We start from the raw sequence: 14,166 nt of genomic DNA, 5'->3' as shown, positions 1-14,166 counted from the left end.
AGTTGCTGCAGCAAGCTGACCTCAGCTGCAGCGAGTGCTGGGTCCCCTGTGGATGGGGTACAACTGGTGGATGGTCTGAGACAAGAGCTGACCCTGCTTTGACCAGGAGGTTGGACTACAGCCCTCCTGAGACCCCTTCCAATGTGAATTTTCCTACGGTCCTAACGTGCAGGTTCCACGGATCTAACTGTAAGGGTAGGAAGGGGTGGTGGAGGACAGATGAGTGCCACAGAGGCTAATGTTTAAACCACAGCTGATGACAGTTTCTTATCTTTCAATAATAAGATTCTTTATCTTCCGTCGGAACATGAGGAAGAACTTCTTCCCTCTGAGGGTGACGGAGCCCTGGAACAGGCTGCCCAGGGAGGTTGTGGAGTCTCCTTCTCTGGAGATATTCAAGACCCGCCTGGACAAGATCCTGTGCAGCCTACTGTAGGTGACCCTGCTTCGGCAGGGGGGTTGGACTAGATGACCCACAGAGGTCCCTTCCAACCCCTACTATTCTGTGATTCTGTGATTCTATGAGATCAATTAAGCCACTGTCTTTTGCAAAAGATTGTCCCTGGGACTATTTTCATTCTAGAAAGTGGAGATAAAGGACAGAATTTAGCTGGAAATCGTTTACCGTTGGAGCCCTTACACTGGTACTCTAAACAAGCACACATACATTTTTCACCCAAAGCCTGAGCCGATGTACTGCTGTTGTTGCAGTTGTGCTGTACGTTTTCTTTGGAAATTTAGTTAAGAGGATTAGAAACCGTTTATTTGGTTTGATGTGCATGTGCACAAACCAGAGAATGCCATCTGAGGCAGGGATTTTTCAACTCAAAGTAAATGGTTTCCTCAGCAACTGTATTCCTTGGGAACAGAAAACCTTCCAAACCAGGTCTTTGAGCTGACAGATATCCGCAGCTCCGTGAAAGCCCGCGAGTTTGCAGGGCACTGCTGCAGCATTTCAATCGCGCCGGAAAACAAACCTCCAGAAGCCCGGAACTACTGGCTCTTCCCCCTGTGCCTGGCCAGTAGCTCCTTAACGATTTTCAGGAGAAGAGGCCTGGGTTTAGGTTAGTTATTTTTTTGTCCCAAGGCCCTTTCAAATACCTGGATTTGACCAGATGGAAATACGACCCTGTTATCTTAAACAGATACGCGTTTCCTCTGAGAAAAAATCCCCTCAGATCTGCCGTTATCTTTATGTCCCTTCCCCTCACGCTCTCCCCCTGCAACCTCAGGGGCGGCGGGAAGCGGCCGGGGAGCGGCCCCCCGCCGCCCCCCGGCCGCTTCCCGCCGCCCCCGTGAGGGGCCCAAGCCCTCCCGCCCTTCATTTTGTCTCTTTTCCCCTCACGCTCGAAGCCCTGCTCTCCACGCACCCCCTCCTCAGGGCACAGCCCCGCCCCGGGCTTCCCCCCTCCTCCGCGGGCGGCCTGAAAAGCCCGGCGCGGGCGGAGGCGGGCGAAGGGCGGGTTAAAAGCCGGCGGCAGGTGAACGGGGAGGGACTTTAAAGGTCCGGGGCGGCGAGGCTGGGACCGGCCGCTTCTCAGGTACTGCCGGACCCGCCTTGAGCCTCGCCGCCCGGCCCGGGGAGCTCCCGGTGGGGCTGACCCGACAGTCCCCTGCGGCTGCGGGCACTGCTGAGGCAGGTGAGGCGCCGGCGGGGGAGGCCGTTCCCGCGCGTCCTCCCTGAGGAAAGGGCCCAGAGGCGGGGGCGCAGCGGGGCTACCCGGGCCCGCCGTTCCCCTGTGCCGCCGCGCTTGTTGCATCCCGACGCGGGGCCGGGGCCCTCTGCGGCGGAGCGAGGAGCTCGGGCGGCGCTGCCCGGCGCGGGGAGGGAGCGGGGGCCGGGGCCGGCGGGGGGAGCCGTGCGCGCTGCCGCCCTGCGCCTGGCGGGATTTACCGGAGCTCTCGGCTGCGCTTCCCGAACTTCAAGCGTGAGGGGGAGCGCTTGAACCCCGCGAGTCACGGTGATCGGGAACGTTCTTTGTCGCTGTTAATTATCCGTTTAACTCCTAATGATCTCTCTCTCTTTAACGCACCTCCTCCCAGCAGCTCCTTGTGAGCGCGTTATGTGAAGTACCCGACCAGCTAAAACACCGGGCAAAGTAAAGGCTTCCGCAATTACAGGTAATTTGCGACGCGCCTACAGGTGTTCAGAGAGCTGCGTAAAGGTAAACAGCTTGCATCAGTGCAGCTGACAGGTCCGGCGAGCCTCTGATGGCACGCTGGAGGCATTCCTCCGAGTTACCGGGGGAATGGGAAGCGAGAGGCGTGAGTCAGAAGTGTTCCGGAGTGCCAGGGCTGGGTGAGGTCGCACGGGGAGCGGGCACTCGAGCCCTGAAATAAAACGCGAGGGACGAGCTGGAGTCGGGGCTGGAGGGGTTGCTGAGCTCGCAGCGGGAGCCGGTGCTGCCCGTGGCGTGGTGGGCATGGCTGTTTTGCCCACCATTGCCCTCTCCTAGACTGGGTGCTATTTTTCCAGTCTCTTCTGTTGAAGAATCTCTCTTCTTCTCTTTTTCCTTTCCCCAGTACAAGAATTGGTTTCTTTGTCTTATGCTTTATTAGTTTTCACTATGTAGCCCAGAAATACTCTGAGAGAACAGGCAAAGGGTTGAAAGAAGGAAGTGGCCTTTTGTCCTAAGAATGCTCTTTTAAACCTTTTTTTTTTTTTGTGACTTTGACTGCTAATGAGATTTTATTGGCTGTGGCCTGCATGAAATGGTATGAGGGTTTGGGCCCCAGATGCTCTTTGGCATTGCCATGATGTGCGTGTGTGCACTGAGTCAAGAGCAGAATAAAATATATTTTCATCCTTGATTTTTATTAAGGAAGTTATCGGCCTGGAAACCCTGCTTGTCTGATACTTACCTGGAAGAGCCCCACAGGAAAGGCAGCAGGCAGAAGGATGTGTGCGTGGTTGTGTTAGGTTTAGCTTAGAGGACAAGGCAATGGTGGGCCAAGCCTCAGCCTGGAAGAAGGAAGCACTTCTATGCGTTAACTAGACATTGCAATGTTTTCCAGGTGAGATTTCCAACATGTTTGCAGAGCCATGAGGTTGCACCTCTACTGCACGTGTCAGGGTTTCTGGGAGACTTTAGTCCCTAGAACTGTCAGTCTCATGGTTGGTAGAAGGACTACATATCACAGCTTAAAAATGAAACAATAAAAAGGCGTGAATTAAAATATTTCGCTGGAGGATTTATTTCTGTCCTGCCAGGGCTAGTTCTCTTAGCTTTCTGAAGCTTGGGCCTCTGACTATGGTGCTGTTTTGCATCCCTTGAAGCATAACCCAAGCAGATGACTTGGGCAACCTCATTTCATCTGTGCAAAAAGTAATTGTACATTGAAAAAGCTATAGGTAAAGGAGACTATCTCAGGGCTGGAAAAATAGCAATGCTTTCAGATAGAAGTGCAAGTTCTTAATAACAGTCATTGCGTAAGCTTGTTGGTACCTGTGAGTAAAGAGGATGCTTTACAAGTTGATTCTTTGTGTTATTCGTGTGAAGAGTTCCAGTAAAATCAGCGGTCCCAGAAACTGCACAGGGGTGTAGGTGGAAACTTTGTTTTTTCTTTTGATGTTTTTCCTTGTTCTGTTCCTCACTGTTTTTAATTGTTATTTAATGATGACTGATGAGTTATCTGAAAGGAGGAGAACAGTGACTCTTGCCTGGCTAAACACCAGTTTATGTAAAGAAAAACTTGAAATGATGATATATGAGGAGAGATAACGTGCTGTCATAACAGTAGGAACGTGGAAAAAGAGAAAGGTGTCTCCAGTTGATAAAAGAACGCTGAAAAATAATTCTACTCCTTATCTCATACAAATGTCCTGTAATAGATTTTTTTTTTTTAAAAAAAAGGAAGAAGCTGCTTTTGTATTTACTTTTGATGAAAGAAATGATAACAAAGCACACTCAAGGAAAAGCTGCACTGCAGTATAAAATCTTAGTGTTTATAAATTTAATTAGCATTTCCAAAAGAGTGGAAGTTCTGTCTGTATGTGAGAGAGACAAGGACTTACCAGTTCTGTAGGAAATATACATAGAAGTGGGAGCAGGCAGATTTGCAAAGGGGATGCAAACTTTGCCTAGGTCTAGGGGAAAAGAAATAGGAATTAGCTACCAGGTTTAAAACAAAAAAAGAAAAATATGTAAAAATGTCATAACTAAAAGGTTGCTATTTTCATGACTGGGAGCAGGGCACAGTGTGTATAAAACCATTTTAAAAAAATATGAGAAATAGAACACTTGCATCAGTGAAGACATAGTCCTCAGGAATTTGACTTTCTTTTGAAGTGAGAAATTTAAAGCATGTTTTGAAGGAAAGGTTTATGGGGGAAAATGGCTGTCGGGCCAAATTCTAAAAGGACTTGTGCTGTCTTGTTATGCCTTCAAGTGTGACTGTCACTTCTGATTTCCTGTTTTCTCCAAGTGGAGTGAATTTTGTGCAGAGATGTTCTGGAGGATAGTAATCCTCCATTTCCAGTTGTAGGCTATTAAAATAGCTATGGGTATTTCCAAACATTCTCGGAAAAGGAGTTAAAGCTTCTGTAGGGGCATGAATATGGGACAGTCATAAGGGGGTCATTGTGGGTAGAACTGAACCCTTAATGCTCTTGATACTTAACTAGCATGCTTTTTTAACATTTAACTGCATACATGTTGGGTCCTTATCTGTTGTGTTAAAGGCTATCTATGGGTTTCACACTGGTTTTAATTAGAGCAAAGAATGCCTCCTGTTTTCATAAACTCGAGTAGAAGAAAAGTACAATGCTTGCACTGTTCAGACCAGCAACTGTTAGAGGTTTCCTGTTCCTGATTAGTCTTTGCCTGTTCTTGTGACAAATCAGATATACTGTAATCCCTGTCATGGCTCTTCTGTTCTCCAGTTTCCACTCTGATCTGGAGATAGGCGTTGAGAACAAAGTTTAAGAGCTTCTAGAGAGAATTGTGCAGGCTTTTGTGATTATTAGACTGCTCCTTTGATCTTTATTCAACTTTTTAGGAAAGAAATACAGTCATTGATATTTCAGAGTCTTCCAGCTGCAAGCTCCTTGAAGTTTTGAATATACCACTGTAAAGTTAAAATATCTGGAAGCTGCCTTTAATAGTGAAATTAAAGGATTTTGGTTGCCAAATTCTGAGTTCAAAGCTGCATCTTCTTACAGTTTGAACTCTGCATTAAAGCTGTAGCAATGTAGGGATCTGTATTCTTTTTCAGGCAGCAGGAACAACCTGGATGACTGAATTCAAGCTCTGTACTTCCAACTTTGAACTGATACTTAACATGTTTTGGTCCACTGATAACAACTTAGGAGTCTGTGAAGCCTGTAATTGTAGTGGAGCATTTCAGGACAGCCCTGTGAGATGGTGAGATTTTGTTATCTGCAGTTTAATGTCTTGGAGACCAAGGCATGAGGCAGGCTGACAATTAGGTAGGAAGTCTGAGAGTGTTAGCAAGTAATTGTTGTAGCCTGTATGTCAGCCTTCCTAGGTGAAATAAAAGCATGCTGTCTTTGGAACAGGTTAGTCTGTATTTATTAGAAGCTTCCTTGTTCTGGTCCTGGCAATGCTGCTGTTCTTGTGATACAGCATCAAAACTAACTCAGCAGTAGGAACAACAAAATCCATACACTAGCAATTGACTTCTTGCTGTTTTGCTTAGCAATAAACTGGATCCCAGGTTGACAGGGTGAAGGTATGCTGATAACAAAACTGCTGAAATCCAGGTTTGCATGTTCTTGAAATCTGCATATGAAACAGCATATACAGCTCTAAGATACCTCGATGGTGGTATCAGCCCCTATACGAGCTAGTGCTCCCGGTTTAACTGTCTAGACCAAGACCTGAAGGGAAAGTTGTATCAGCAGGGCCTTTGAATGCACGCTGGACCTCCACATGCAGCAATACTTCTTGTGTGAAGTTGGGTCAGAAAATAATTTTGGTAGTGGTCTTGGGTCTGATGCAGATTAGATGTTCGAAAGCTTTTCTACGTCAAAAATTCTGCATTAGAACTGCTGCTGTCAGACATCCGAGTTATCTGTTCCCTGCTTGGGGGGGTGGGGAGGGACACTTAAGACCAGTGATTTTTTGATTAAAGATTATCTTGGTTAATGCATTCCCAAATGGGATTAAAGTGACTTTTGTCTTGGCAGATTGCTAATTCTGTATCAGTATCTGGAGGCACTACTGAGAGTGGTGGAGTGTTGCACCAAACTGGTAACTCTTGGTACGTCCTCCACTAAAATTCTAGTAGGAGGGAGTGGAGGCATCCTGAACACCCTCCAGACTTACATGTAATTCCAGTAGAATAAGTAAATTGGTATCCAGTTTGTAGCTGTGGGGAGAAGGCTATAGTCTTACTCTGAATTTATGCATAAATTAGCATACTGTGGACTTCTTGACTGGGATTCCTAGATGTTCCTATAGCATAAGAAAATATTGTAATACTTGCTAATGACTACTTTTTTGCTTGATAATATCCTATAGTAGCAAGCACCATGCTGTGTATTTGAAAGGAATGTATCTTCTGTTTTTACCTTCACTATATTCTAGTTGTGGTTTGCTGAAGCTGTGGATTTAACCGTTGACTAATGATTACCCAGTATAACAGTCTTTAACAGAGTGAATAAAGCATCTGCTAACTAGCTGTACTCATAAACACAGGTGCTCAGTGATAATTGTCCTCAGTGTTGTGAATTGCAGGGATTTTCACTGGGCGTGTGCGCTGTGCTGTGATTGTGGTTTGATGTAGGTTTACAGGAGCTAGATTTAAAGTAGAAAGCAGTCTAGCCATGGCAGCACGGAGCTCAAAACAACACTGCCCAGAAGCTGGGGAACTATAGAAATAGTTAAGCTGTGGATCTCTTGTTGTCTAGTCTACTAGTAGGGGAAAAAACTCCGCAACCCCAAAACAAAACAGCAAAATAAAAACCAACACAAAACGAAATACCTGCTTATATGCCTCTCTGTGTGGTTCTCATACAGAACCATTTTCCTCATAACTAACTTTCCAGTGGAGCATTGTGATCTTTTAAGATCATTTTTAACTCCTACTGTAACAGCCGTATACTATTGTGATCCCCTGATTGTTGAAATGGAAGGTTCAGCTGGTAGCAGAACAGACATCTGTGCTGGGACTTGGAAAGGCTTTTTTCATGTCCAGCTGCATTTTTTTAAGGAAAATTTAACACTTAAAGATGAGCATTTAGAACCCATTCTAACATCTTAGTTATTCAATCTCACTGACTTAAGCTATCTTGTTTTCTTCCCATCTTCTAAATTGCATTGGTAAGAGCTGTTTAAAGCCAGTTAGGAGGAAGCACTGGGCCCAAAGTATTTGGATGGATTTCAGGCTGCCAGAATATGGTCCTACAATCTTCACTGTGCCAGCCTGCAGGGAGAAGATAGTGAGACTTTACTGGTATCTGATCAGTGCCTGTACCAATCTTTTGAGTGTCCCAGAAGTCGTATGACTTTGCACTGGCATTAAACCAGGTCTGAGAGGCCATGAGAGTACAGCAAGATGGGGCAAAGGTTGATGACTAACTCGGCAAGCAGCAGAAAGAATAGGGAATGGTGGCAGGAGGAGCTGAAGAGATATTTGGAGAATTTAGAAAGGTAGATGGAAATGGTGAAGGGGAGGGGTTTGGGCAGACATGAAAGACAGGCTTTTTTGGGAAGGAGAGGAAATGTCACTAGGAGACTTGAGGTGGAAAGCTGCCCCTCCAAAGTGAGGTGGCTTTTTCTTCATCAATCCAGATACAGACATAGATTTTGCTACAACTGAAGCACCATGCTTCACCGTAAAACACCATAGCAAGCACTGTATACTCTCAAATGAGATGGAGAAAATCAGCTGAAGAGCATAGTTTCACAATGTATTGTCCTCAGCAATAAAGCTTTCCCAACCCCTCTTCCCCACTGACTGCTTATTCTTTCCCATGCTTTGCAATCTGCAGCCTGTTTTTTAAATGAAGCTGTGCTTTCCAGGTGCTTTGTGGGTCTATGCTCTAAAGCAGATTGGTGAAGTGGATCAGGCTAAAAAAAAAAAAAGTACTAGTACTTTTATAAGTACTTTTTATTTTATAAGTACTTGTAATTGCAATGTGTATGTAATAGTAACAGAGAACACTAATAAAAACACTACTACAGTTGCAACTGTTTCTCTGTTTAGCATGCAGTAATCTCCAAAGCAAATCTTGAAAGAAAGGCTGGTCTGATGAAAAATCAAGTTAGCAAAAAAAGGAGTGGAAAAAAATATTTGAAAACCTGGGTAGTATGTTATCTAAGTATCTCTGGCATTCAGGGTCTCTCCTGTGCCCTCATAGGCTTGTTAACCTACAGAGACTTTCTTGGTATGTGTATGCTAATGAAAAATAAACTCACTTTTTGGAAATATAACCTAGCAGGATAGGAAGGTGACTCTGCTTCCAGGACTATTTTCAGACAGATACAGAGGTAAAACCCCACATAGATTCTGCAGCCTAAAGGAGGCTCAGGACAGGTTCTCTCTAATCCAGATAATCTTTGGTGCCCCCCTTAGTTTTCCCCTAAAGTACAACCGCACGCAGTCAGCCAGCGTGATCTGAGGGGAAATGTGGCTTGTGGAACCACTGAAGGGAGATTACACTAGCATTCCTGTAACTCAAGAAAAAAATAACCTTGCGTTCATGTAATAATTAACAGTTCTCATTTTCTGTGAGCTGTTGTGTACTTTGATGCTTTGTATTGTATGCGATTGCTGATTATATAAAGGTTTATGACGTTACTCAGAATAGGAGTGTGACATGGAAGACACCAGTAAAGAAGTGTCTTCATTTTCTTCTTCGTGCAAGGTGACCCAGCTCAGAGTTCGGAAGAATTTAACAATTCTGTCACATGATGGCCTTTGTGGCAGTGGATGCTCTTCTCTAGAAACCTTGAAAATGTGATTTTTTTTTTGCTTATCGGTGCCCTGTGCTGTAAATGCCAAAGACAAATGGTCTCTCTGATGCAAATGAATTCGCAAAGTTGAGAAATAAACTGTCTTGAGGAATTTCGGAGAAGAGAGACCTGTGAGCACTTTTTAGAGGGTCCTGGCTGATAAACACAAGAAATGCTGGTTTCTTGAATTCAGAGTAGCCTGCAAACTAACTTTCTGTAAATCCAGCTGAAGTGGAGGGATGGGGGCACCTGGGCTGAACAGCCTTTCACAGAGAGCGTTCAGACTCAGTGAAAGCTGGGCAAACCCACACAACTGTGGTGTTTCTGGGGAGGTACGTGGGAGACAAAGGTTAACTCCTTTCATACATTACAGTCATAGTACTTTGAAACTCGCCTACTGGAAACTATGTATGTGCTTCTGCTGAAGAGTCTCTGAGCTGCTGCTGGCCTGTCTGAACTCTTCAAACGTTGACTTCAGGATTCTTCCAACCTCTGAAACGTCTCCCCTGTTCTAGGAGTAATGCAGTCTGTGTTACAAAGGAAAAAAATCACCTGACAGGCAACGACCATGGAGGAGTCTCTGTCTAGTTAGCCTAGGTTCCCTTCGTAGCTAGTGGAGAGAAGTGCAATTTTGGGATGAATCTTCAAGCACTGATTTTTAAACATCCAGCTCAAGATGAGATGGGTAATGACCAAGGCTTAACCTTCATCACCTCAAGCTATTGTGGAATTTGCTTCAGTTAACGATACAGAGCCCTACAGTCACATTTCTTAGATCTGTGAATGCTGATTATCCAGACCCGCTCATGGAAGTTGCGGAGTGTCAGCAGCAGTTCCTCAAGGTCTGTCTGTATTGCTGGAATGTACTCATGAAAATGTTGTGTATGCTCTAAAGCTGAGGATAAGCTGACTTGGCTTGATTTACCTAGGAATTGTAGCTAACGCTTTTATTTTTTAGCATAACACGTACCTTACTTTTGGCTGATGTAATCTTCTATTCTTTTTGTTACTGTTACCAAACTACTAGAAGTTGTAGCTTTTAATTTAAGGCTGTTCTCATTGATTTTCCCTGTGTGGTTTTCCTAATGATGTGGCTAATGGCTGTTTTCAGTTGTCAAATACATCTAGAAATCAAATTAATGTGATACCGTGTGTGTAAGTAATGAAATATTACCTGCTGATATGTGATTAGATTGTTATTTATGACTCCTTATAGGTAAGCCTACTGTGCCTCAACAGAATGTTACCATAGCCGATGGATATGCTGCAATTATGTGATATTGCCTTTATTTTATACCATATGCTTGATGGTGTTTGTTTCCTATCTTGATTGGTCTTAGTTTTGTGTATTTGTCTTGTCTTAGGTCAGACGATTAAAACAAGACAATGGATTGGGGAAGTCTGCATACCATTTTGGGAGGTGTAAATAAGCACTCCACCAGCATCGGGAAGATATGGCTCACAGTCCTGTTCATCTTCCGTATCATGATCCTGGTTGTGGCTGCGGAGAGAGTCTGGGGGGATGAACAAGATGACTTTGTCTGCAACACTCTGCAACCTGGTTGCAAAAATGTTTGCTATGATCACTTCTTCCCCATCTCTCACATCAGACTCTGGGCCCTGCAGCTGATCTTTGTTTCCACGCCTGCGTTGCTGGTGGCCATGCACGTAGCTTACAGGAGGCACGAGAAGAAAAGGCAGTTCAGAAAGGGAGACCAGAAATGCGAATACAAGGACATTGAAGAAATCAGAAGACAGAGGTTTCGTATTGAGGGCTCCTTGTGGTGGACGTACACTGGCAGCATCTTCTTCAGACTGGTCTTTGAAGCAGTCTTCATGTATGCGTTTTATTTCATGTATGATGGGTTCCGAATGCCTCGCTTAATGAAGTGTAGTGCTTGGCCCTGCCCCAACACAGTAGACTGCTTTGTTTCTCGACCTACGGAAAAGACGGTGTTTACTATTTTCATGATTGCCGTGTCCAGCATTTGCATTCTTTTAAATGTGGCTGAATTATGTTACTTACTGGCAAAATTTTTCCTCAGAAGGTCTAAAAAAGCTGGGAATGCAAAACATCACCCCAACCATGAGAACAAAGAAACCAAACAAAATGAAATGAACGAGTTAATATCTGATAGCTGTCAGAACACAGTTATAGGGTTTACAAGTAGCTAAGGTGGTGTCAGTGCTGGTGTTCACTCTTTTTGGAGTGAATGTTCTTTGTTTAAAGGCTGCAAATTAAATTTGTTATAGTAAACAATGTAAGTTGGGTGAGACTTTGATATGTAGTGCCAGGTGTCAATTATGCCTGTCTGAAAAAAGTCAGGGCAGCCTAAACGTGTGAAAACTCTATGAGGATTAAGTAGGAAAGTCTATCTTCCTATGAGTACCCCTACAAGCTGCCTATGACAAGTGGGGAACCTGCTGGTACCTTCATGCTGACACAGCTCCTCAAAACTACATGCAACAGCAATAAGAACAAAATTCTTACCAAGCTAGATATTCTAGTATTACAAGATGTTTTGTAATAGTGATAGTTTTTACTCATGAACTGACAATTAAAATATTTTTCTAAGATCTGAGATTCCCTGTTCCTTAAGGTGTTGTAGTACACAGCTGATTGTGTTTTGTTTCTTAACCAGGCATATGCAGGTGAACTCTGTAACACCAAATTCAGAGAGGAGACAGCAGTAGGCTACATCTTCACAGCTTTGCAGGTGGAGCTCAAGTCTGGCCAGGTGGCTGAGGCACTTGCATGTGCACTGCTGGCTGTGAGGGGAGCTGTGTGAAAACCCACCACATGGAGCATGGGTGACTGGAGTAGTGAGGTTCCACATGCAAAGTCGTGCCTAAAGCCAGCATGGTGAGATAGATACAGCCTAAGTAGACTTGCTTTAAACATCTAGCAGACCTGGTAATCTTACCGATCTTTGAATTGCATACTGCCAGTTTTACAGCAACATACGTAACTTCTTGTAAATGTTAATTTCTCTAATGTATTAGCTGTATTTGTTTCTTTATACTCTATCACATCATGGAATTTTTTTGGTTTTGATTTGTTTGCTTTTTTTTTTTGTGGTAGACCGATGGTGCTGTTATGAAACTAGGGGCTCTTTGGTTTGAAGGGCGTGGAAAAGTATCTAAAACCACTGGAAACAGAGTAAGTCGTCTGAATAAAAGGCAAACACTTTAACCTTTCTCAATGCAGTGAGAGTCTGTATGTGACTGCTAGTGAAATCTTGAGCAGGACAAGACAGATTTCCAGCAGGAAGCTTACATCCACAGTGCGTGTAGCCCATACGCACCCCTCATTCCCAGCCAGAGTGCTGGTGCCCTCATTCTGTTGTCTGTGCACTGGTGGGGTGCACAGGTAACCCCGGAGTGCACGAGAGCGTGTGCTTGTGGGAGGGGTGTGCTGCTAAAAGCCGGGGATCCGGCAGGTCCGAGAGGTGGCTGTAGTACAAGACCCTAGCTGTAGCATGTTGCGTGTGATTCCTGTTTCGGATCACTTCTTACCATGATCAACATGTCATGGACATGCTGACCTCAGCAGAGTTGCTCTTCTTTTTTTTTTTTTTTTAACAAAGGGATTAGTCTCTTTGTTTTTGCATCACGGAGCTCCTCTTTCAAGGGGCCAGTGCAGATAACGAAGAGCAGGTATCCCTAGGAGAAGAGATGCGGTTTTCCCCCTGCTGTTGTCATGCTTTCTCTTACGGGTGCCAGCACAGCTTTGTGTGTGTCCATGCTGTAAATGAGTTTGGGTTGGTTGGTGGTTTTGTTTGCGACCAGCAGAACCCTAACAGGGTGCAGACACAAGCAACAGGAGAGAGAAAATACCGAGAGTCAGCTCTGTCCCTGCATGAGGGCCTGAGCTGAGCCCTGTCATTCATTTGTTCTCTTCTGCTGGCGAGCTCCTGGTCTTTCCTGCCTTCACAGCACATTTTCTTTTCTAATTGCTGTTGTGAAAAGAAATTGCTGCTCGTCTTCTGAATGTGTCTACCAGCAGGCTTGAGGGAAAAACACAAAACTTTGTACATTAGTGTGCTTGCATTGTTCTTTCTGCAGGCTGAAAATATGAGCAGAAGTGGAAAGTGCTACAAAAGTTTGCCTTTGTGGGCATTGTTCTTGGTGGCCTCACCATCATGGCTCCCTCTCCAGGCTCCACGTCCTGCGGTGGCAGTGGTTTAAACCTTTTCTTAATGGAGCTGCTCCCTTAGGGTCAGGAAGGTGGGGGCTCGGGCTGTACCCCACCGGATCACCCCCCGGTCTGCACTGGGGCAAGCAGCGAGGGCTTGGGCCTTGTGTTGTGCTGGTCCCTGGGTGTGGAGACACCGCTACTTCTGCTCCAGAGCTGTTTCATGGGACTTGAGCTATGGACTTTCATCCAAGGCATGCTGTGAATCATGTACCATACAGGGACTAGGAATGGAGGGCAGTTAATGATTATGCCTGATCACGCCTCACCACTTTTAGTGATCAGATTGAAATAGCCCTATGATGAATGCCCATAAACCTGGAAAACACCTTAAGGCAGATATGTTTTCCTCAGAAGGAGGAGGGCTGGTTGTTCTTCACCTCTCATAAAGCACAGCCCCCCCGAAACAGGGATATGGCAGTAACTGTCTATATGGCATTTTCATTTCCTCCTTGCAAGTTTTCAAACTGGGTTTTATTCCAGCAGTTGGTTTTTTCTAGAAGATCAGTTCCACGTCTGTTGTCATTTTAAGCCTGGGTGAGTGGGCAAAGCTGAACTGAAGAATTTGGACGTACGTGGTCCTTTGTGCACCAGCACAGCTATGTGTGCGGTTGGGCTGTGCATGGGCTTGGGTTGATCGGGTGCTTCCCACGTGGCAGCAGGACCTGGGAAGGTGCAGTCAAGCACCACTGCCCCACCGCTGGGCTGTCCTGGCAGCCAGACCAGTCGGGAACAAATGTGCCGGTCCCTACCCAGCCTGCACCGAGGGCGGCTGCAAATCAAGGAGCCGGAGGTTATCCAAGGCTTCCCCAGTGCTAAGTCGTCGAGTCAGCAGGGAAGACCCGTTGTGACCGAGAGGTGTTTGGCTGGGGTGGTTCTTGTCATGCTATGTGCAACGCACGTTACGGGCACTCTCCTTTATCTGAAACATCCTCTGACTTTTGTTACTGCCAGAGGAAAGTCCCTGACAGTTTTGGTGCCCTCTTGGGTTCCTCATCGCCCATTGCATTAGGCTGAAGGAGGTGGCATCGGGAGGAAACTTTCAGTGTCTTG

The 14,166-nt window shown here is 45.4% G+C and overlaps 1 protein-coding gene across 3 annotated transcripts; it reads left to right on the top strand.

The window, feature by feature from the left end:
• The first annotated feature begins 1,395 nt into the window (after window positions 1-1,395).
• Window positions 1,396-12,095, top strand: LOC104337289 (gap junction beta-6 protein). Of its 3 annotated transcripts, none has more exons than XM_075427619.1 (3): window positions 1,396-1,640; window positions 2,047-2,121; window positions 10,283-12,095. In XM_075427619.1, the coding sequence occupies exon 3, from the start codon at window positions 10,305-10,307 to the stop codon at window positions 11,091-11,093; it is 789 nt and encodes a 262-aa protein (XP_075283734.1). In that variant the 5' UTR covers window positions 1,396-1,640; window positions 2,047-2,121; window positions 10,283-10,304; the 3' UTR covers window positions 11,094-12,095. The 3 variants fall into 3 exon arrangements, with proteins under 3 accessions (XP_075283734.1, XP_075283579.1, XP_075283668.1); XM_075427464.1 differs by having other exon boundaries at window positions 2,044-2,121; XM_075427553.1 differs by lacking the exon at window positions 1,396-1,640 and having other exon boundaries at window positions 1,883-2,121.
• Window positions 12,096-14,166: the final 2,071 nt, after the last annotated feature.

The sequence above is a fragment of the Opisthocomus hoazin genome, chromosome 1, assembly GCF_030867145.1.
Source record: "Opisthocomus hoazin isolate bOpiHoa1 chromosome 1, bOpiHoa1.hap1, whole genome shotgun sequence".
NCBI lineage: Eukaryota > Metazoa > Chordata > Aves > Opisthocomiformes > Opisthocomidae > Opisthocomus > Opisthocomus hoazin.
Note: the sequence above shows the minus strand (reverse complement) of the source record. Positions and strands in the feature narration are given on the sequence as shown.